Here is a 22,517-nt window from a genome sequence, read left to right as displayed (position 1 = left end):
CGGTGTCAAGATGAGGCTGAGCGTGTTCTTTTTCCTCTTTGCTGTAGGTGGTCAAGGGAGTTATGGGGGAAGTGGCTCTTCTAATGTTGGGTGTGTCGTGGGCAGTCTTTGGTTGTTTAGGAGTAATGTGATCGGCTTGGTGCGAGTATTTGTACAAAGAGTAGTAGAGTCACTAGAGTACAAGACTTACTGTTCTCACTATTTTCTGGACATGGAGGTAGTATGAGAGCTTATGAGGGAGAAGAAACATTTCTCATTAAGCTCCAAAATGGGTGGTTGAAGCGCCTTCTTTTTTTTTTTTTTTTGTGGCATTCTAGAGACGGTAATATAGATGGTCAAAGAATTATTTATTTTTATGTTTTTTGTTGTAAAATGAAATCTGTACATGGATTGGCATCCCTTGGTGCCTTTTATGGAATCTATCGTACTCTTTCTTTATAAAAAGGAGAAAAAAATTGCTCTATTCAAGCTGGCATATAGGCACAAGAGTAGTAGATCATTCTTACTCCTTGGTCATCTTATACAGAACTCACGACTCCATGCAGTCCATGTCCTCGAAGCAATATGAGCCAACATGGGTCTTTCTAAAGGCACCATTCAAGCAATGAAGCATGCAAATGGTAACATTAGTACATGTGTGCAACAAATTACTTGTGGGAAATATCTGTGAAAACAAGCAACTGGAAAGATTTCACCATAAATAAGTTCGATTTCGTTGTTGACTCCAAGCCCATTTTTTCCTTGTGAACCTTGTTCATAGTTGCTGATGATTGGATCTGAAGCCATCATTTTCCCTATCTTTTGGCTTTTGCATAAATTCTATTAGCCAGTATTTTTTTTTATCTATATCAGTTCTCTTTCGAAGTTCAAAGTTTTTGAGTTTTTGCTCAACGATGGGCCTCTCTCTTCTCTCTCTCTCTCGAAACAACTCCCTCACTTTTGCACAAACTCGATGATGGAGGGCAACCCCCATTTTTTTGCATGAACATCTCTTGAAATAGGTGGATTGAACTTCTGAAGGAGGCAGCTTCATGGGTTGCTGATGAATTGTGAACTTTCGTTCATCTGGGTGGGGGGTCCAGAAATATTCACAAAGGAAATATTCTTTGCTGGATGGTGATTGGATGGACAAGGGTGGGGATGTTTTTGGGGCTAGCGCTGAGGGGGGGAAAGGGAAGCATTTTTCAGTGTTCATTCTTGGATGTTTAAATGGCATTGGATGGTAAAGCTTTGTGGATGTGTTCTGTGATGTCATGAAGGAGTTTTGTCCCGAGCTTGAAGGAGCAGGCACTGCAAGCTTGTCGGCTTCCAGATCATGGAGGGAGGTGGCTTTCTAAGGGAAGGTAGGTGAAGGCTGTGTAAGCAGTACAAAATCAGAGAACTTATGTTTTCTGTGTGGGGGAGATTTGCATTTGAAGGAATCTGGAGTGACGATTTTAGTTGGTCATCCAGAGGATTGTATCCATAAGGAGGTCTCCAGTAGTCACTGCAAGTGTTGAAGAGACGACTAGGGTTGCATTGGGGAAGATGAGGGTAAGAAGTTTGGGCTGGGATGGCTGGCTCTCATTTTGGACTTGAGCCAGTATGTGAGAAAGGTGGGGCTTCTTTTTTAGCAAATTTGGGCCATTTAATGGAACATGCATATTGTTTAAAAAATAAAGCTATGGGCCTCTCTTCAGCTTCTAAAGAGGGATGCCCCCAACAGGGGAATACTCAATTGGGTATTGCCTCAAAGGAGGCCCAATGCAAGGTTATGGATGCCCATGCCTGATCCTATCATCTATCTGGTTCATTTCCCTAGCCACTTGCAGAAGCCAGATGAGGGGGAGGTGGATATACAACCAATTAATGAATTCCAAACTCCCTTCTCAGCTCTTCAAGACAAATCGAAAGTGATTCAGCATTCAGTGTGTTACTAGGATGTTTTTAGTATGGTTTCAGAACAGACCGGGAAGAAATTGTCAATAATAACTAAAGCATTAGATCAGTGCTTGATATTGGTTTCGCAGTGGGGTTTGAGGCTGGTATATCCATGATAAATAGAAAAATAGTGGATGGATTGGGTACAAAATATGATGTTTCAGGTTTTAATTTTGAAAAATCTAAGGGCCCGAAGGTTTAAGCTTGTCAGAATACTGCTCTGATGGGTTCAGAAATGAAGAAATTATATGAAGAGAAGAGAGAGCAATGTGGTGAGATAAGGCCAAAATAAGGAGATATTCTGCAGGGGAGTTCAGTATCGCGGAAGATGCACTAGAGAAGAGGAAGGATATAGGATGTAAAGGAGTTTGCAAAGGAAAGGAGGTTAAGAAATAGGGAGATTTTTCAGATAATAATAGTGATGACTTAAGTGAGTTTAAGTGTCATGAGGGTTTGTTGTTGGGTGAGATTTGAGAACAAAATGGTTATGTTTCTGATTCCTGTGATGATCTCGGGGACCTATAGTATTTCATTCTAGCCCCCCTAAAGGATTGGAGGGTTTCTATTTTTGAAACCAATGAATAACATGCAGTGCATTGATGGAATTTTACCGACACTAGTAGAGGTGATTCCTAGGAAGGATTTAGAAGCCCAAGAGATATTGGATAAACTGGATTTAAAAATGTGTGATGCTGGAAGGACGAATGTGCGCTTTGTTAGGGGTAAGCACAAAGCAAAGAAGGGTTAGTGAAGAATGGTTGGATTGAGCCGGAAAATCTTAACTGCTTGGTGAATTACGATGGAAAGGGATTGTCTTGGTTAATTGCTGTTTTTGCTTATTGCTTTATTTTTATTTTTATTTTTATTTTTATTGTTTTTCTTTTTTCCTTCTTTTTTGTATTTTCTGTTTTATTTTCTTGGGCAGATTTCTTGTCCTCTTACATTGTAACTTCTCTTTCTCAATCTAATACACTTTCTTTTATTGTAAAAAAATAAAGTTAACTAATTATTTTTTTAATTTTTTTTTGTGTCCCAATTCCCTACACATTTTAAAAAATACCTTTATGGATTTTCTTCAATTTTTGTGATGGACATTGGACACTAGAGATGAGAAGTAAGCTAAATGGAAAGTAGTTGAATGAGTTAAGGTTCCTTCATCCCTGTGTGGGCCTAATCTTGATGAAATGAAAAATTTTTAGAGAACTTTATTTTTATTTTTTATTTTTATTTTTTTGCAACATTTTTATGACCTAGTCCTAAAATAAAATTGGGGCCGTGGAGGGTGAGCCGACACAGAAGCTGGGAGGAGCATTTGTAGCTAGTTTAGAACTTCTGAAGTTTTAAATGGCAGTCATGACTCATGACCATTATGCAATGATTGCTAAATAGGTGGGAAGAAAATTAATAGCCGTAGTAGCATTACGTACCACTACCATTATGACTGCGATAGAACTGTTACTGCAAAAAAAAAAATAATTTTATTTTATTTTTTAAGCTTTTTCTTCACATTTTTCTTTTTTCTCCTTTCATAAATCATTGGATAAGCTTTGAAGAGAGGGTGAGAAGATTATAATGAGGATGGTAATGAAACAAAAATTATTTATTTTAATTAATATACACGAGATGCATTAATTAACAAGTTTATGTACTCTATTTTGTTAATTTTTTTTTGATAATATTAATAATTTGATATTTCTTTTCTATAGTTTTCAACTTCAACCTTCATTTCTTTTATAGTTTTTTGTTGTGCTCAAGTTGTTGGTACTTTATTACAACATATAATCTTATAAACAGAAGTTGTTTAATTTTTTGTATCATTTGTGTTTAATATATTAATGGAGTGTTTAATGTGTTTTGTTTTATTAATTATTTTATGATGCATATGATTAAAGAAAAATTGTAAAAAATGCAGTTTTTTTGGTCAATAGTGGTTTAAAAAAATGTAAAATTTATTACCCTTACTGAACAATGTTAGAAGTTTAACTAGAGGATCTGAAATGCACCAAAACTCTTTTTAAGTAGGGTTAAGAGCTTAAAGCATGCAAATAAACTAACAAACATAAGATTGTGTGTGTTTGAAACAATGTTTTAAAAGGTGAAGGTGTAAGGCGAGGTGTTTTAACCCCTTTAGAGGCGAGGTGTAGGTGTTAAGGCATTGAGGCATAAGCCTTTTGAGAATTTTTTTTTAAAGATAAAAATACGCCAATAAATTACATATATTTTAAAAACAAAGAAAAAAATTTAAGAAAATCGCGAAAACAATATGGAACTACTTGTTGGACATTCAAAAATTGCTCACTTGATTTCATGATTTAAATCATTACTACAAAGTTCAAATTAGTTTCATGATCTAAGATACAACTGTCAATTATTTTGGAACGATTGTGGCTCAAGAGTTTTAGAAATCAACTCATATTATGACATTCCTTTTCTATTAATATGTAGTTAAAATTTCTAGCCAAATCTAACTTGAGAATCACACTCCCAAAATGTGTAAGCCTTAACTAAACAAGGTGTGTTTTTGATCAAATGTGTAAGGCTCAACATATAATGCTATAGATTTTTGGAATTTGGTGTTTTAGATTGAGTTTCAAGGTGTTTTAGGCATGCCTTGGCTTGAGGCAAGCTTCAAGGTGAACCTGGATTGAGCCTTTTAAACATTGTCTTGAAAAAAATAAAATCCATGGCTGTTACACATCTGCTTGCAGTTATGTAACATCCACGACTCCTGCTCCCGCTACACCCAGTATGCTACCTGCTACCGGTGTTTAGAGCCATGTTTTGAACAGCTAAAAGAATGTTCCTTTGCAGTTAATCCCTGCAAACTGTAATGCCTTCAGATGCACAATTACTTCTTAGGCTCTCATTATGTCATGTTGATTATTTAATGAAAAAAAACTGTCAGTAACCCATTGCAGGTGGAGTAAACTGGAATTTCTTTGTTTTTTATTTTATCATTTTAATAAGATGGCTTGAAATTGCAACTTTTGTTTTGAGAAGTTGGAAAGAACTCATTGATTTTCACCGACTTGAAGTCTAGAATCAAGAATGAAGCTGTTGGAGTGCACCGCTATATCTGGTACTTTGTTGAAACTTGGGATGTATTCTTAGAAAGTCGATGCAAGTAGAATCCCATGTTGCAACTTGACATTCTGCCTTTTCTGCATAATTCTTGCCCACTACTGTTGGAATCTTAATTTCTCCCTTTTTTCTCAAGAATGAGTGCATCCCCAAGAGAGAACAACATGAGAATTTTCTTATCTTGAATGAAAGATTTTGAAATGGAGCTATATGTGCAAGAATTGCCCTCTTCAATATAGTAGCTATGTGGCATGGATTATCAAGTGTTGTAAATTTTGACACCTGGGTTCTGTGTAGGGGCAATCTTATTAATGCAGACATAGTTTTCCTTAAACATTGTCCATTAATATAAAATTAGTTTTGTGCAGAATTCTGTATGCAAAATTGACAGTTGTCCAAACATTAACAAACTTCTATGGAAAACTATAACATTAGGGAACCATGAGGAAAGTTTATTCAGTGCTGTAGCTAAAGTTGACCAAATATATGCAGCTGTACTAAATAACGAAAAGATTAAGATTGTAGCTTAATTTTTTCGTTTGAAAATTAGATTCAGTTTCCTCGTGTCATATTACATTTATATTTTGTTTTTAAATTATTTATTGGATTTTTATGATGGCATTTCATACATTTATTCTATAATCATTGCAGTTTATTGTGATATTTTGCAGGTGTTTTTGTGGTAATGAGTTGACAGGACAGGTATGTGACATGTCTCTTCTTGCGGTGATGACATTTGCAGCATTTTTTTCATGTCAGTGAGGGCTTCTTCTAAAGAATTAGACGTAATATTTGTGGCTTATGTCTTTGAATTTTGAGGCTTAATCATATAGCATCATGGTTATAAAACTTGGACTAGTAGCCAACTTGGAGGCAACTAGGCTGGCAGGTTGATTGAACCAGTGGGTCAAACCAATGGTTGAAACAGAGCTGTCAGCATTATGTATATATGTTACAAAGATGCAGGTAATCCACTATTAAAAAATATGAATAAAAAAATATTTAACAACTAGGTCCATTTTTAAACAACTTCTATTATTATTTTTAGGGCAAAAGACACCTCCCTTGTGGTTTGACAAAAAGACAAAGATCACCCTTGAGGTTTCAAAAATGCCATAGACCTCCCATGAGGTTTAAAAAATACCACAATCCTCCCTTGGGGTTTGCCAAAAAGACAAAGACCTCTCCTAAACAAACTTGTCTTTTTGCAAAATACGAGGGAGTGTTTGTTACCTCAGGGAAGATCCTTGAAATTCTTGAAACGTCAGGGGAGGTCATTGTCTTTTTGCCAAACCTCATGGGTGGTCAGTGTCTTTTGCCCTTATGTTTAAAAGTTCATAGAACTTTTTGTTGTTATTAACACAAACAATAATTATAATATTTGATGGTTAACCTAATTTCTTTTGGTTTTGGCTTGGATTGGGCCCAAGTGTCAGCCCAATAGTTAAGGAGGCCCATTGTGCTCAAGATAATATGGAGTTAAACAAGCCTCCAACTTAGGCCCATCAATCTAACCCGTGTAATGGTTTTCTGTGTTATTTTAGAAAGGCCTCTCCGCAATAGGTTCATTCTATTTCTCTTTCTCGGAAAGTTGGACCCAGTAACAATCCGACCCATACCTTATGTTATTTTTTAAGTGGGCAGTCTATGGACTCATTTCCCTCTCTGAAGTAGGCCCAATTCCTCTATAATGTTTTGCAATTGGAAAAGAGTTGGCGACCACCTCCTCTTCACTGGGAAGAGATTTCAGGTAAGCAAAGCTTGGAGGACAAGAGTTGGTGAAAGCCAAACTTGAATCAATTAACTCTGGGAGTTTGGTTGATGCCCCTACTGGAAATTTGCACAAAGGAGAGAACTACAAGTGAGTCTCCAGTGATGGCTGCTGATAAAGGGGATATTATTGACCTAGAAGCTGGTGTTAACATGATTCAAAGGAAAAATGATCAGTTTTTTTTTGGGGGGTGGGGGGGGGGGGGATCTTTTGATATAGGAACCAAATCTTATGAGTTTAGGAGCTAGAAGGTTTAAGCTTGTTGGAAGGTGGTTTTGGTGGAATAGTGCCAAAGTTGTAAGAAGAGGTACAAAAAGAAAGTTCTGTATTGCAGAAGATCCAAGTGTTCAAAAGGTGAAATTAGAGACATCTCAAAATGGTAGAGAAGCTTTACCTTCGTTGGATCAATAATCCTTTCAGCCATCAAATCCTTATACTTCCTAGTTGCAGCATTGTAACCATACTTTAGATTATCACTAAAGAGCACCTGATGGAAGAAGAGAATGTCAACAAATCCTCGGTTTCAAATCAACACAAAATTCTTCTAGGTTTGTAACGTTGTTTTAAGATTTGCTATTTTCTTCAAACAAAACTACAAAGATTTTCTCTTTTTAAGCTGATATTTGATTGTCGTGAACGAAAAAGCGATCTCAGGTCGAGATGCTACTCAAAGCTGAACTCCTTCACCTATTACCCTTAGTAGCTTCCCTTCATTATCTCCCCTTGTCGTCAACAGTGGAGGTTCTTTGCTCGTGCTTCGTCTGAACTGGAAAACCCTTTTCCGATCTAGACTCCCCATGTGCTCAATCACAATTTCTCCCTTGCTTGATCTCAACTCCCCTCTTGCTCAACCTCAGCTTCTCTCTCGCTTGACCTCAACTTGAGCAATCCTCTCCTCAACCTCTTGCCACAAGCCCTAGTCCTCTCCTTACCCTCATCATTGTTGTTCGTCACACTCGAGTAGCTATCTCCTTTCTTCACGCCCCAGTTTGAGCAGTCCTCTGTGTTTGTCTCTTTCTGGGCTGTCCTCCTCAACCTTTCTCTCTGGTTTTTTAGTGCTCGCTTGCTTGCTATTGGTCAACTCTGTGACTGGTTTGTTAGCTTCTCCTTCCTCGGTTTTGCAAGCTCATTCTTGGTTTGCAAGCTTCTTTGGCTTGGTTCTATGTTTGCTGCCTATCTTGATGTGATGTCGAGGGATGGGAAACACATTGGTGGTTGAAAGGAAGTAGGCCTAGTCTTAGAAGGAGGAAGTCCCAATTTATGTTTGGGAGAAATTCGTTTGCACCCTAGACAAATTATTGGTTTCGCCGAGCAATGAACAAGGATAGAACCCTCATTTCGAAGCTGAACTTAAACAAGTTTAGGAACTACCTTGCCCTTATGAAGTCCAGCAGTGGTGGTTGGAGAACTCTTGCATTTCTAGAGGGGTTTGAATCCAAGGGATGGATAAAGATCTCCTCCTGATAGCCAAGCTGGGCCGATGTGTTTTTTCGCCCACAAAGAAGGCTCAATATCTTCAAAAGCGGACAACCTTCCCATTGTATTTGAACCCAATTTCAACAGATTAGCTCCCTTGTGCCCTTGCCATTGTGGCAAGTATTTTGAGTCTATTATTGAGTGGTGGCTTGACACCCAACCCACAAGTGGTGGGGAAGTCGAGTAAGAGCATATGATCTTTAGCGAGTGTTGTGGGGTGACTCATTGGATTTCCTAAAACTTGATAAAGGTAGTCCCAAAGCCTTCGTCTCGTTTGAGGATGTTGGTATTGGCCTTAACTTGGGCCTTGGATCTACAAATATAGGGATATTTTTCGGCATTGCAATCCCACTTGACTACTCAAAGTCCAATACCAACTCCTTTTCTCCCTTTGAGCTGTATGATGGTCCTTTTGAAGCTGCCAAAAACGTAGTCCACTTTTGGAAGGCTGTCCCCCTTCAAGACCTCCCCTCACAGGCATATGCAACTCATGAGGAGTCGGTTTTGGTGTAGGAACCCCCTAATTCTCCAAATGATCCTAGAAGACTAGCCCTTGTCCTAGCCCCTAGTACTAGGCTACTAGCCATGACTTTGTGTGCCAATCCGAACTTTTGAGGATTTGGTTGATAGGCCCAATTTTGAAACTGTGAATGACTTGGACTCATGCAATGCTCAATTCAAGAATTGGGTATTTGTTTGGGTTCTTTGGAAGCTGAAATTGGTAAGAAAAATCATAGACGTGCCCTTCGAAGGGTTTGAGGATAGAGCCTTATAGTTGTTTGAGGATATTGAAAGAAAGAGGAGGGGAAAGGAGGAGCAATGTGGGAAGTATCAAAAAGTTGGGACTCAATAGGAGTTTAAAGTGCATGAAATGTATAATGAGCCATGGAAAAATAGGAGGATGCTCAGAAATGGAAAAGGCATGTAGTAGTCAGAGCCTTTGTGTTAAATCATGATAAGAAAAATCATTTCTTGGAATGTGAGGGGTCTCAATGACAAAGCCAAGAGGAGTGTGATCAAGTCCCTTCCTAAAGTATGGAGGGGAAATGTGGTGTGCTTGCAAGAAACGAAGGTGGAGATGATGGTGCAACCCTTGATCAATGACCTCTGGGTCCAAGATGCATGTGATTGGATATCCCTTGGAGTAGTTGGTAGCTCAAGGGGTATACTAGGCTTGTGGAAGAGTGTTGTGGAATTGTTGGACCACTCCATAAACTCTTTCCTAGCCTGTTGTTTCTTCAAAAGTGCAAACGATATCTTTCAATGGATTTTCACAGGGGTGTATGGCCTAGGCGAAGTACCCCGTAGGCCTCTTTTTTGGAATGAGCTCTTTAAGATTAGGAGTAGATGGGATGCTCCTTGGATTATTCGATATGATTGTGTATCAACAGAAAAGATAAAAAAAAGGAGTGGGTGGGGGTAGGCTTGAGACCAATAGCATGAGAGAATTCCTTGACTTTATCAATGTGAATGGCCTTATTGATCTCCCTCTCCTTGGTGGCAACGTCACTTTGTCCAACTCTTGGGAGCTGCTTTTCCTTTTCAAGGATCGATAGGTTCATAATTTTGGTTGAATTGGAACATCAGTTTCTTCATGTGATTCAGAGTCTACTTCCTAGGCCCATCTTAGATCATTTCCCTATCTCTTTTGACACCTGGGGGGGGGGGGGGGGGTGTTTAAATGGGGCCAACCCCATTTCGCTTCGAGAATATGTGGTTAAAACATGATGGTTTCCAGGAACTAATGAGAACTTGGTAGTCTTCTATTCTTGTCATGGGGAAGACTTGTTTTGTACTTGTCGTAAAGTTGAATGGAAAAGAAAAGCTAAAGATATGGAGCCGAAACACCTTTGGGAATGCCCAAGAGAAGATTATTATCCTTGATGGCATCAAAGAGATTGATGAGCAAGAACTAATCCAAGGTTATGATGACCAGAGAGTAAAAAGGAGGTATGCTTAAGAAGGAATTGAAGGAGGTTTTTAATTTAGATGAGATATCTTGGAAGCAGAAATCGAGAGCTCTATGGCTCAGAGTTGGAGATTGTAATACAAAGTTCTTTCATTGGAAGCGAACGTTCACCATAGAAGTGACACATTTTCTAGCATTGAAATTGGGGAAATCACCCTAATTGGGGAAGAGGATTTTAGGAAAGGAATTTATGATTTTTATAAAGACCTCTACATTGAACCGGAGGCTTGGAGACCTGCAATGGATGATATCAATTTTAGATTTCTCAATCCTTCCTCTGTAGGGTGGCTTGAGAGACCTTTTGAAGAAGTAGAAGTCCTCCAAGCTATTAAAAATTGAAATGGGGATAAAGCACTTGGATTGGATGGTTTCACCTTGGCTTTCTTTCATGCTAATTGGAGCCTCCTCAAACATGATTTGTTAAACATGTTCGAAGAGTTCCATAGATCAAGAATATTTGTCAATTGCATAAATACCACCTTTGTCACTCTTGTCCCAAATGAAGTTGGGGCTGCTAACATCAATGATTTTGCCCCATTAGCTTGGTGGGAAGCATTTATGAAATCATTGCCAAAGTACTTGCTGAAAAGTTCAAAAAAGCAATGCTAGAAGTCATTGTTCAGGATCAACATGATTTTGTGCTGGAAGACAGATTATGGATGCTGCCCTTATTGCTAATGAAGTGGTGGATGCGTACTTGAAGGAGGGAAAAGGGGAAGAGTGTGCAAGATATGGAGAAAGCATTTGATCATGTCGATTGGAACATCCTTCTTTATCTCCTTAGGAAAATGGGCTTTGGGGAGTTATGGTGTAGTTGGATTGCTTAATGCATCAAGGCCCCAACCTTCTCAGTGCTCATAAATGGCTGCCCTTTTGATTTCTTTCAATCCTCAAGAGGCTTGAGACAAGGAGATCCCTTGTCCCCTTTCCTCTTTATTTTGTTTGTGGAGGTGCTTAGCTTCATGTTGATGAAAGCTACTGAACGAGGAATCTTTAGAGGTCTCAAGGTGGGCAGAAATGGAAGGCTTAAGAAGTTTCTCATCTTCTTTTCTTAGATGATACTTTTATTTTTTGTGAAGATAATCCCCTCCATATCCTCAACCTCCGATGCATTTTGTTAGGTTTTGAGGTCGCCTCAAGCCTGAAAGTGAACCTTGGCAAAAGTGAGCTTATTCCAATTGGGGAGAACAGGGGGGGGGGGGGGACTTCCCTTGCTGGTATTTTTGGTTGCAGGATGAGAACTTTCCCATTAATTACCTTGGTATCCCCCTCGGAGCCAAATTCAAAGATAAAGGAGTCTGGGGCCCTATTGTTGAAAAGTTTGAAAGGAGATTGGCCGGATGGGAAAGAAATTTCTTATCAAAAGGAGGTAGACTCACTTTTATTCAAAGCACTTTGACGAATATTCCAATTTACTTCTCGTCTCTCCTTCCCTTACTGGCCTCAGTCGCTTGGTGATTGGAGGGAATTTAGAGAAGATTTCTTTCGGGAAGCATACGGGAGGAGTTTAAATATCACCTTGCTAGATGGGAAGTGATCAAACAACACATTTCTTCGGGAGGTTTGGGATTGAAATCCCTCCTTACTTTCAAAAAACCCCCCCCCCCCCCCCCCCCCTGGTCGGGAAGTGGTTATGGAGATTCATGAAGGAGAATGATCACATTTGGTGGAATATTACTGTTCCTAAATATGGGCTTGAGCACAATGATTGGACAACTCACAATGGAAGAGGTCCCTATGGAGTGGGTGTATAGAAATTCATCAGGAAAGGATGGGATGAGTGTTTCCAATTTGTGACGCTTCAAGTGGGGAATGGGCCAATGTTTACTTTTTGCATAATGTGTGGCATGAGAATCGCAATCTTAGAGCTACATTTCCTTCCATCTACAACGGGGCTTGTGACCGAAATGCCTTATTAGTCATCATCATCAAATCATTGATCAGGGAATTTTCTAGGACATACCTTTTACAAGGAACATGGCAGATTGGGAACTTCACACTCTTTGACTTCTATAGATTTCTATACAAATTCCGTCATCAAAACATCCCCCAGCGAGCCAAAATGGGCTTTGGGCAAAAATGGCATTTTCACTGTTAAATCTTTATATAAGAAGCTCTCATCGTTGGGAACAAAATTGCAGTAACTCCCCTTGGATTCACATTTGGATGACAACAACCCCTTCAAAAGTTGCCTTTTTTGCTTGGGAGTCCATACATGGAAATATTTTAATCCTTAACAATCTATAGATAAGAGGGCTTACAGTCATGAATTGGTGTTTTCAGTGTATGACTGACATAGAATCAGTTAACTATATTCTTCTTCACTGCCCTTGGACAAGGAACTTGTCGAATGGCTCTTTCCTTGGCCGAGCATCAGTGGGTTGGGCTTGGAAAGGCATTAAATCCAAAAAGGAGTAGCGAGGCTTTGAACCTCACCCCTTTCGCCATCTTTTGGTGTGCTTGGAATGAAAGAAATAAGAGAGCCTTCAAAGATTCATCTAATTCTCTCCAAACCTACAAAGCCCAATGGATTACTGTTGTCTCTAGCTAACTTAGTGGGAAATTTGTTGGTGATCGTTTTGTAATCCATGATGTCGGTGACACTCTTCAGAGTGGTTGATGTTTTGTACCACGAGTTGGCATCCCCTTGATGCCTTGCTAATATGTTCTTGTTTTGCTAATCAAAAAAGGAAAGAGTGAAACTAATGAGAGGGGTAGCAAAGGTATGGAGAAGAAGAAACAAGGGATATTACGGATAATGATAGTGAAGTCGTTAATGAGTTTGATTGTGATGGAGGGTTGCTTTTGGATGAGATTAATGAAGAATATGGATATAGTTCTGATTCTTTTGATTTACTTGGGGATTTATCTTATGTGCCTCCATCTTTGATGAAAGGTTTGGAGGGGATTTCTATACTTGAGGATGGTGGAATGGATAATAAGCAATAGGTTAAGGATGGACTTTTGCTTACCCCTGTGGAGGAGATTTTTGGGAAGGATTTAGAAGCTCAGCGATTGTTGGATAAGATGGATTTATGGCCGTTTGATCCTCTGGAGGAAACAAAATTCAACTCAATGGTATAAAGGTAGGGCCAAAAGAGCCAGGGGGAACTAGCTAATTTGAAGTGTTTGGGGTACTATGATGGATCGAGTCTAAAAAAAGGGGCTTTTTTGGTAGATTCTTGTTATAATTTTTTTCCTTCATTTATTTTATTTTATTTTATTTTTATTTAAATTTTTAGAGGACTTCCTATCCTCTCCCATATTGTAATTTCTCTTCTCTATCTAATACATCTTCTTTTGTTATCAAAAAAATATTAAAAGGTAATAGTGAGACTGTGAGAGAGTTCAATTGTAAATATACTTCTTATTGGTGAAGCGGAGAGTTGGAGTAGTGTAGGTTAGAGAAGACAGAGTAATGAATCTGCATAAAGGGTGAAAGAGATATTACAAACTGTATATGATTTTTGTTTTCAATTTCTTGTGTATGTATATTTGGAATACACTAGTGTGTGTGCATGTATATATAATATTTTTATGAGAGTGGAAGTGCAAAACACAAAGTGGTGATGGGCATTGTATTTATTCCTAAAGGTTTATGGTTCAAGCCCTCTCCATTCCATCGCAGTTTAACAAATTTTGGTGATGGAATTGGTCCACCAAGTAGTTCTGTTTGGCAATTCGAGCAATTTCTAGTTTCCGACATAACTCAGACTAGAAAGATTATTGGTTCATCTTACCTTGTTGAACTGGCTGGTTCAGTGCAAGTTTTAAAACTATGTATAGCATATGCAAAGAAATGAAATGCTAATTTTTTAGCTAATTCCTTGGCAGAAAGTGTAGTGATTTCTCTTGCTTCGGCTAAACATGTTTTCCTTTCTTAAAAATAGTTTTCAAGAAGTATAGAAAAAGAAAGCGTGACCTGTTAACAATTTGGGAAAAAAGTTTGGGGATAAAGATAAAGGAGCTAGGGAGGGAAAAGTCGGTAGATAGATTGTGCATGTTATTTATGATCAATGTTTTAAAAGGCTCAATCGAGGAGTCTCAAGGCAAGGCATGCCTAAAACACCCTGAGGCTCAATCTAAAATGCCAAATTCCAAAAAGGCTAATGCATTAATGCTGAGGCTTACGCATTTTTATAAAAAGCACACCTTTTGTGCCCTTTTAGTTGAGCCTTACGCCTTTTGGGTGTGTGATTCTCAAGTTAGAATTGGTCAGAAAATTTTAACTACATCTTTGTATAAAAGGATTGTCACAATATGAGTTTATTTCTAAAATTGTTGAACCTCAACCATTCAAAAATAACTGAAAATAGATTGAACTTTGTTATGGTATAGCTATCTCGTCATGATTTATGTCATGTATTCAAGTTATAGCAATTTTTTAATGGCCAACAAGTAATTTTCAAAGTTTATATAGTTTTTCTTTTTTGCATTATTTTTGTCATTTTCTTAATTTTTTTTATTTTAAATATATATAATTTATTTAACATATTTTTATCTTAAAAACAAATTCTTAAAAGGCTTAGACCACAATGCCTTAAGGATTATGCTTTGCCTCTTAGGGGTTAACAGGCCTCGCCTTATTCCTTCACCTTTGAAAACATTGTTTATGATTTATGCATGAATGCTAATCCCACATTTTTGTTTTTTGAATGAAATAAAATACATTGAATGACCAGATTGCCTAGTTGTGAATGCAATATAGTAATATGCATGTGTATGCACGACTGTGCGTTCTAGTAACCATGATGCCTGCTTTTGCTCAGATTAATTTTTGTGGAATTTACCTTTGCAATTGATTATTGTGCTTTTCTTGTGGTTTTAGTTTGAAAAATCAGTGGCTGATTGGGTTGTAAACTACTCTGAATCTGATAGCTATATGATTGTCTAGCTTGCTAATCACTGCATTCTGTATGTATCTTTTTAATGTTTTTGATATACAGAAGGCTTCTGCTCCGAATGTTGAGCTCTCTCTTGTCATGTTTAATGCTCATGGATCCTATTGTGGTACGTATTCCATTTGTTCGTCATTACGTGTTTTGAGAATTACTGTCTTGTTAAATCGTTTTATTGCCTTTTATGTCTAAATGTTTAAATTTATTTTAGTTTTTTGATGAGTAGAAGTGATGATATAGTGCTTTCTACCTCTCAATGTGTAAAAGGAATTGTCTTACTGGCCCAAATCCCAACTAGTTGATATACGGTGCTTTGATTTTGTGTCGACCTTCAACATTTTGTATGCTGATTCCATTGCTGCAGTCCTCGAGCTACATACTGGTTTTATGTTTAATGCAACTTTATGTGCACGTACTTCATATTCAGATTTAAAAATGTTTTGAGTTCCATTAGCTTGTTTTTATTAATTCCTCAAAAATGTTCTTGAATTTTATCCTAAGTACCCATTTGTCTGTAACTCAGCTAGTAAATGGAGGAACCTTCCATATTTATAAAGGGACAAGATATAACCTTCCTTAAGGTTTGATTAAAAAACATGTTTGATGTTTCAAAAATCCCATAAACTTCCATTGAGGTTATAAAAATCTTATTGATTAGTGTAGAGAAGATTTGATCGATTGGAGTGAGAAGGAAGCTAGGGTTTTCGATGGTGTAAAGACGATTATAGAGGTGGCTAGAGTAGTGTTCAGGGAAGAGACCGTGAAGAGAATTGGGACGGGATGCATGCTTCTTATTCTGGACTTGGCCTAAGTGATTGAAAAATGAGGTATTCCTTTATTGACTTAATTGGCTAGTTAGTTGAACATGCCCAATGTTAGGAAAGGCTGATTTGGGCTTTAGTTTGGATCCAAAGGGAGGCTCTTCTCATATGGGCTCGCATAAGGCTGATTTATGTGGTAACCAAACCCATGATTTGGTAATTAGGGACCCAAGTACTACCATGTTGGTTTCGGAAAATGGGCAGGCCTGTATGGCTGTTCCTACATCTTGAAAGACGAGTAAAGGGAAGGAGGAAGCTAATCCATCTGGTAATGGAATTTTTATTCAGCCTCTAGTTATTAGAAATATGATTCAACTTCCAGTTACTGGAGATTTGAATTGTACTGACCAAGAGCTGGAGGAAGTCTAGGATCCTAGAAGTTTAGATTTGAATCAAGATTGTCTTGATAGAAGTGTGTCTAATTCCAAAAATGCATTAGAAGGTGGTGTGAAAAGACCGAAAAAAGAAGTAGCGGTGTTGGGTTGGGGGGTGGGGGAATGTGATGATTATTGTCTTATATTAATAAATTTGAAGGTAATAAGGTTTATGCTCATTGAAAGGCAGCTTGTTTGGGTGCTGAATGAAGAAGATATTTGAAGAAAAAAGAGAAAATTTGGGTGAATCAATGAAAAAATTACTAAGGGGAGATTCTAACTGAGAGCTCAGTATTGTGGAAGTCCCTTGTGTTGAGAAGAATGTTGGATGTAGGAATGAGACTAGTAAAGATAAGGTGGTAGAGAAATGGAGGGGCTTTTCATAGTTAGAAAGTGATGATAACGGTGTTTTTGACTGTGGTGAGGGGTTGTTGTTGTATGAGATTTGAGAACGATACAGATGAGTTTCTGATTCGTGTGATGAAATAGGGGATTCAACTTATGTCCATTCACCCTCGTTGGATGGTTTTAGGGGGGTTGGGGAGTTTCTATATTTGATAATGATGGTTGGTGAATAAGTTTTAGTGTAGGGATGGAATTTTGCCTACACTAGTAGAGGAGATTCAGGAGGAGGAGTTGGAAGCTCAAAATCTTTTGGATAAAACGTAGTACTGCCTTTAAAAATTCTATGGACCTCCCTTGAGATTTGATTTTTTGATAGAGCTGGCATGTGGTTTTAATGGAAGAGAGCTTTCAATATACTAAAGTTGCTGAACCAAATACCTATTTGCATTACGAATTTTGGTTTACAATTTTTTTCCCTTCAAAGCATTTTGTGCGAAACATGGATCACCTTTTCTCTTGTGAAACAACTCTCTCACTCTTGCACGAACATTACCATGGTTGTGTTAGTAGGAGGTGATGTTAAATTGTGCAGTGCAGTTTGAAGGAAAACCTTCTGATTTAAGAATGGATAAGGAAGGGGAGACCCTTTATTGTGCGTACTCGAGGACGATGTCTCTTGAAAAATGTGAATTAAACTCATGAAGGAGGTGATTGCCTAGCTTGCCGATGGTTTAAACTTTCATTTGGCTGGAAAGGAGCTCTAGAAGTGTTTGTAGGGGTCATTGTAGAATATAGATCACTGTTAGAGGGGATAGATAGGAATCTTATGTCCAGTGATTATAAGAGTTGGTTAGAGAGACCACTTGAGGAGGCGAAAGTGAGAGGGTTGGTTTTTGGGTTGGAAAGGGATAATGCCCTAGATCTATGGCTTCAACATTGCTTTTTCCCAATATTGTTGGGAGGTTGTAAAGAGCGATTTGATGAAAGTTGTATTGAATTCTTTGGGAAGGAGCTTTGACCAAGAGCATCAACTCCTCCTCATAGTCTTGGTGCTAAAAAATCTAGATCTATTAAGTTTGAGGATTTTAGACCTATTAGTCTTGCTTCTAGTGTGTACAAGATCATTACTAAAGCGTTAGCTAATAGGTTGAGAGCAGTGCTTGCTAACACTTTCTCCAGAGTTCGAAGTGTGTTTGTGTGGGGAGGCAAATAGTGCATGCCATTCTTGTGGCCAATGTGGTGGTAGAAGATAGTTGTAGGAATAAGAAGAGGGGTTTGTTTTTAAATTAGATTTTGAGAAAGCATATTATAGAGTAAGTTGGAGCTTCTTGGATAAAGTCTTTGTGAAAAAAGGTTTTGGTGAGCATTGGCGTCCTTTGATAAGGGGCTATCTGTCTAACTTGTGGTTCTTGGTGATCGTTAATGGTGAACCTAGATCATGGTTTTGTGCTTCTAGGGGTATCAGACAACATGATCTTTTATCCCCCCACCCCCCCTTTTTGTTCTTGTGGCTGATGTGTTGAGCAGGATGGTGGATAGGGCTGTGGAGAGGGGCCTGGTTAGAGGATTAGAAGTAGGGAGAGACAGTGTGGTGGTATCCCACCTTCAGTTTGCTGATGATACCATTTTCCTCCTTGATAATCATAGTCCCTCCTTCAGAAGAATTTTTGGGTATTCTCCAATTCTTCGAGAGGGTGTGGCCTCAAAATTAATATGGGGAAGAGTGGTTTAGCAGCTCTGAATATACTCAAGGAGAGAGTTAGGGAGTGGGCTACTGAAGTGGGGTGTGGCACTTTGGAATGGCTTTTGACTTACTTGGGGTTCCTTTGGGGGCTAATCCTAGAACAGTGAAGTTTTGGAATTTAGTGGTCAAAAGGGTGACAAAGAGTCTAGATGGGTGGAGGCGCATATCTTCTCTTTAGTGGGAAGAATTACCTTGATTCAAGATTGTTTTTCTCTCATCTGACTTTATTTTCTGCCTGTTTTTAAGATTCTGATGGGGATTGCCAGTAAGCTTGAGAAAATTATGAGAGATTTTTTGTGGTCTAGTGTGGCAGGTACCATGGATCACTTACTTAGATGGGATGAGGTCTGTAGGTCTAAGGAGGAGGGAGGGTTGGGTCTAGGTAAGTTAGTGTCTAAAAACACTGCCCTTTTAGCTAAATGGTTATGGCGCTTCCCTCTAGAAGAATCTTCCCTTTGACATAGAGTAATAATAAGTCAGTTTGTATTGGATGAGAATGGGTGGAATACCAACATTAATTTAAGATGTTCTTTGGGAAGTCTGTGGAGGTCCATTTCCCAGATTTATCCTTCCTTCACCCCTCAAGCTAAACTTGTGTTGGGGAGGGGCTAATGTATAAACTTCTAGAAAGACCTTTGGCTGTGTAAATTAGTTTTGTCCACTTCTTTCCTCTTTTGTTTGGGTGCTGAGAAACAGAAAAATAGAGCCATATCTATTTTTTTTGGGAATTTGAGTAGTCCTTTGGTTTCCTAGAATGTCCATTTTAGGAGATCTCTTATTGATAGGAGATGTAGGAGTTGTCTTCTTTGTTATCTTTATTGAACGGAAATAATATTTTGCTGGTGAGGGATATTCATTCTTAGTCTTTGGATCAATCGGGAGTGTATTCTTGAAAATCTGTTTTTGACTTCTTGATCCATTCTAATTCTTCATTTCCACTCTTTGCTATTATATGGAATGCCAAGGCTCCCTCTAAAGTTAAGGTGGTCACTTGGTTAGTTGTGTTTAATAAAATAAATACTATTAACATGTTGCAAATCAGAAGATTTTTGAAGGCTCTTTCTCCTGTTGTTTGTTTGTTCTGTTTTAAGAACTCTAAGACAGCTTCTCATCTCCTTTTACATTGTGATTTTGCTTGGAGGATTTGGAATAAGCTGTTTGGTATTATGGGAGAGAGTTGGGCATGCCCTGCATGGGTGGAATACTTACTAGCCATTTCTTTTACAGGTTTTGGTAGAAGGAAAAATAGGGCAGCCTTATGGAGGTGTGATTTATTTGCAGCTTTACGAGGGATATGGTTGGAATGTAATGCACGGATATGTCTCATTCGTCCTTTTCTAAATTCTTCTCTTATTAATATGATTTTCTTTTGCTTCAAGAAAAAGTATTCATAATGGAAATCTCCACTGTTGGATGGCAATCAGGTGGATGAGGGCGGGGAAATTTTGGACTTAGAGCTTTGGTGGGGGGGGGGGGGGAGGATAAGAATTTTTCAGTGTTCATTCCTGGAGGCTTAAAAGGAAATTGGATGGTGAAGCTTTGCGAGTAAGTTTTGCAAATTCACGAAGGAAATTTGTCAAAATTTTGAAGGAGCAAGTGTTGCAAGCACTTTAGCTCCTTGATTGTGGAGTCAGGTGGGGATGGAAAGAAAGAACGGCAAAGGGTTGATCTTCAATTGAAGGAATCGGCGGTGCTGCTACTAGGGATCTAGGGTTCTGGTGGTGCCTGCTAGTCTTGCAGAGGTGGCTAGAGTTGCTCTAGGGGTTGATGAGGCTATGAAGTTAGGCCGGGTCATCTAGTACTCATGTTGGATTTGGGTTAGGTATGTGAGAAAGATGGTGCTTCTTTTTTAACAAAGTTGGGCCACTTAAAAGAGCAAGCCCAATGTTTCGACAAGAATGCCATGGGCCTTTCTTTGGATTCAAAAGAGGGCCTTTATAAACAGGGGCTTTCACAGATATGCCTCCTATATAATACGACCTAGTGCAAGGATATGGGTGATGAAGTCCTTTTCCTGTATGACCCTGTTGCTGAACAAGTCCACTATCGTAACCAAAATTCACAGAAGCCAAATACAGGAGAGGTGGGTATTCAGCCAAATGCAAACAAATTCTAAAATCTCTCTCCAGTTCTTCAAGATAAGCTTAGAATGGATCAGCATTTAGTGCGTATACAGCCAAATGCAAACAAATTCTAAAATCTCTCTCCAGTTCTTCAAGATAAGCTTAGAATGGATCAGCATTTAGAGTGTAATCAGGATGATTTATTGGTTTCGAAAATGGTTCGTGACGAAAATGATAATAATAATACTTGGCTGGTGATTCTGGTTTTGCAGAGGGATTAGCTGCTTGTATCTCCAGGATTAATAAGAAAGAAGAAGCTGGATTGGGTAAGAAATCTGATGTTTTAGGATTTAATTCTGAAAAATCTGAGGGTCCGAAGGTGTGTGCTTAACAGAAGGCTGCTCCAATGGGTGCAGGAGTGAGGAAATTATATGAAGCAAGAGAGAGCATTACAGTGAGATAAGGCCAAAGATTATAAGGAGAGATTCTGAAGGAGAGTTGGGTATCGTGGAGGATACACTTGCTAAGATGGAGGATATGGCAAGTGATGGAGTTAACAATGGAAAGGAGGCTAAGAAACAGGGAGACTTTTCATATAATAATTGTGATGACATCAGTGAGTTTGACTGTGATGGGGGCCTGCTGTTGGATGAGATTTGGGAACAACATGGATATGTTTTGTGATTTCTGTGATGTTCTCTGGCACAACCTATCATATGCACATCCTGCCCCGTTGAAACGATTGGAGGGGTTCCTACTTTTGAAAACAATGGGTTGGATAATAAAATGCAGTGCAAGATGGGAATTATTTTGCCTACAATAGTTGAGGTGATTTCTAGGAAGGACTTAGAAGCCCTAGATATAATGGATAAACTGGATTTAAAATTTTGTGATGTTGGTGGAATTGAAGTGTGCATTGATGGGGGTAAGTACAAAGGGAAGAAGGGTTAGAGGGAGCTAGCAAAATTAAAGTGCTCGGTGAAATACAACAAGAAGGGATTGAAAAGGGGTTTTCTTGGTTAATTGTATTATTCGTTTATTTTTATTATTTTTTGTTTTGTTTTTTGTTTTGTTTTGTTTTTGTATATATTTTCAGGTGGACGTCTTGTCCCATTAGGTTGTAACTTCTCTTTCTCAATCTAATATACCTTATTTAATTATTAAAAAAAATATTCTTTGATATGCTTGGACGATATCAAAACCCCTTCTTGGACTCTTGTCATTTCATCAAAGATTAGGGGAGGTCCATGTCTTCTTGCCAAATCTCAAGGTAATTTTGTGGAATTTTTGGAACCTTAGGGAGGGGTCTGTTTTTTCCTCAAAATGTCAGGGTAGGTCAGTATGTTTGCCCTAGTTATTATCATATACTTGTGATTTTTTTTTGTCTTGAATATTGGGAAGCTTGAATTGCACTGGGCTTATAATTTGTGGGAAATTCTGTATATGAACTCTTGATTTTATTTTGGCAATGTAAATGGTGCATTTGTATTTCAAACTATTGTTTTTTGAGTTTGTGTTGTCATTGACTATCTATGCATCTCTTTTATTTTTATTACTTATTTTTTCCCTCATTAATGCAGCTTGCTTAGTGCAACGGAGTGGTTGGACAAAAGATATTGATATTTTCTTGCAGTGGTTGTCAGCCATTCCCTTTGCCGGTGGTGGTTTCAATGATGCTGCAATTGCAGAAGGGCTTGCGGAAGCTTTGATGGTGTGCAGAGTTGACATTATGCAATTTTAATATGGTTTTGATATTTTTAGTTGGTAGATTACAAAATTTTCCTGTATTTATGATTTTCTTCTATTATATTTGATTCATAATCTTCCTAATTCATATTTGACCCACCTGTGTTATTAATTTCAGGACGTTGTAATTAAAAGCTCTTAAAAGGCTGAAATCAGAGTAGTTTTTTTTTTCCTGACACCTGGTGCTCCACCTTAACTTTCTGAGCTTGGATAGGGGATGGATGTATCAGTTATTCGGTTAAGCTAAAAAATTTTGGTGTTTATTTTTTAAAGTGTTGGGAAACATTGGAAGACCTAATCAAAATGATA

The 22,517-nt window shown here is 38.3% G+C and overlaps 1 protein-coding gene across 3 annotated transcripts in view; it reads left to right on the top strand.

Annotated features, from left to right (window-relative positions):
• LOC131153586 (mediator of RNA polymerase II transcription subunit 25) overlaps positions 1–22,517 on the top strand; it is a 109,527-nt gene that overhangs the window by 14,097 nt on the left and 72,913 nt on the right. For 2 of the 3 annotated variants that reach the window (XM_058105999.1, XM_058105997.1), the window contains exons 2-4: positions 5,673–5,703; positions 15,164–15,227; positions 22,043–22,173. In XM_058105999.1, the coding sequence (XP_057961982.1) occupies positions 5,673–5,703; positions 15,164–15,227; positions 22,043–22,173 (226 nt within the window). The remainder of the gene's footprint in view (positions 1–5,672; positions 5,704–15,163; positions 15,228–22,042; positions 22,174–22,517) is intronic. The other variant, XM_058105998.1, reaches the window with a different exon arrangement.

This window comes from Malania oleifera, chromosome 4, assembly GCF_029873635.1.
Source record: "Malania oleifera isolate guangnan ecotype guangnan chromosome 4, ASM2987363v1, whole genome shotgun sequence".
In the NCBI taxonomy this organism is placed as follows: Eukaryota; Viridiplantae; Streptophyta; class Magnoliopsida; order Santalales; family Ximeniaceae; genus Malania; species Malania oleifera.
The sequence above is the reverse complement of the archived record's forward strand: the minus strand, read 5'-3'. Positions and strand labels throughout refer to the sequence as shown.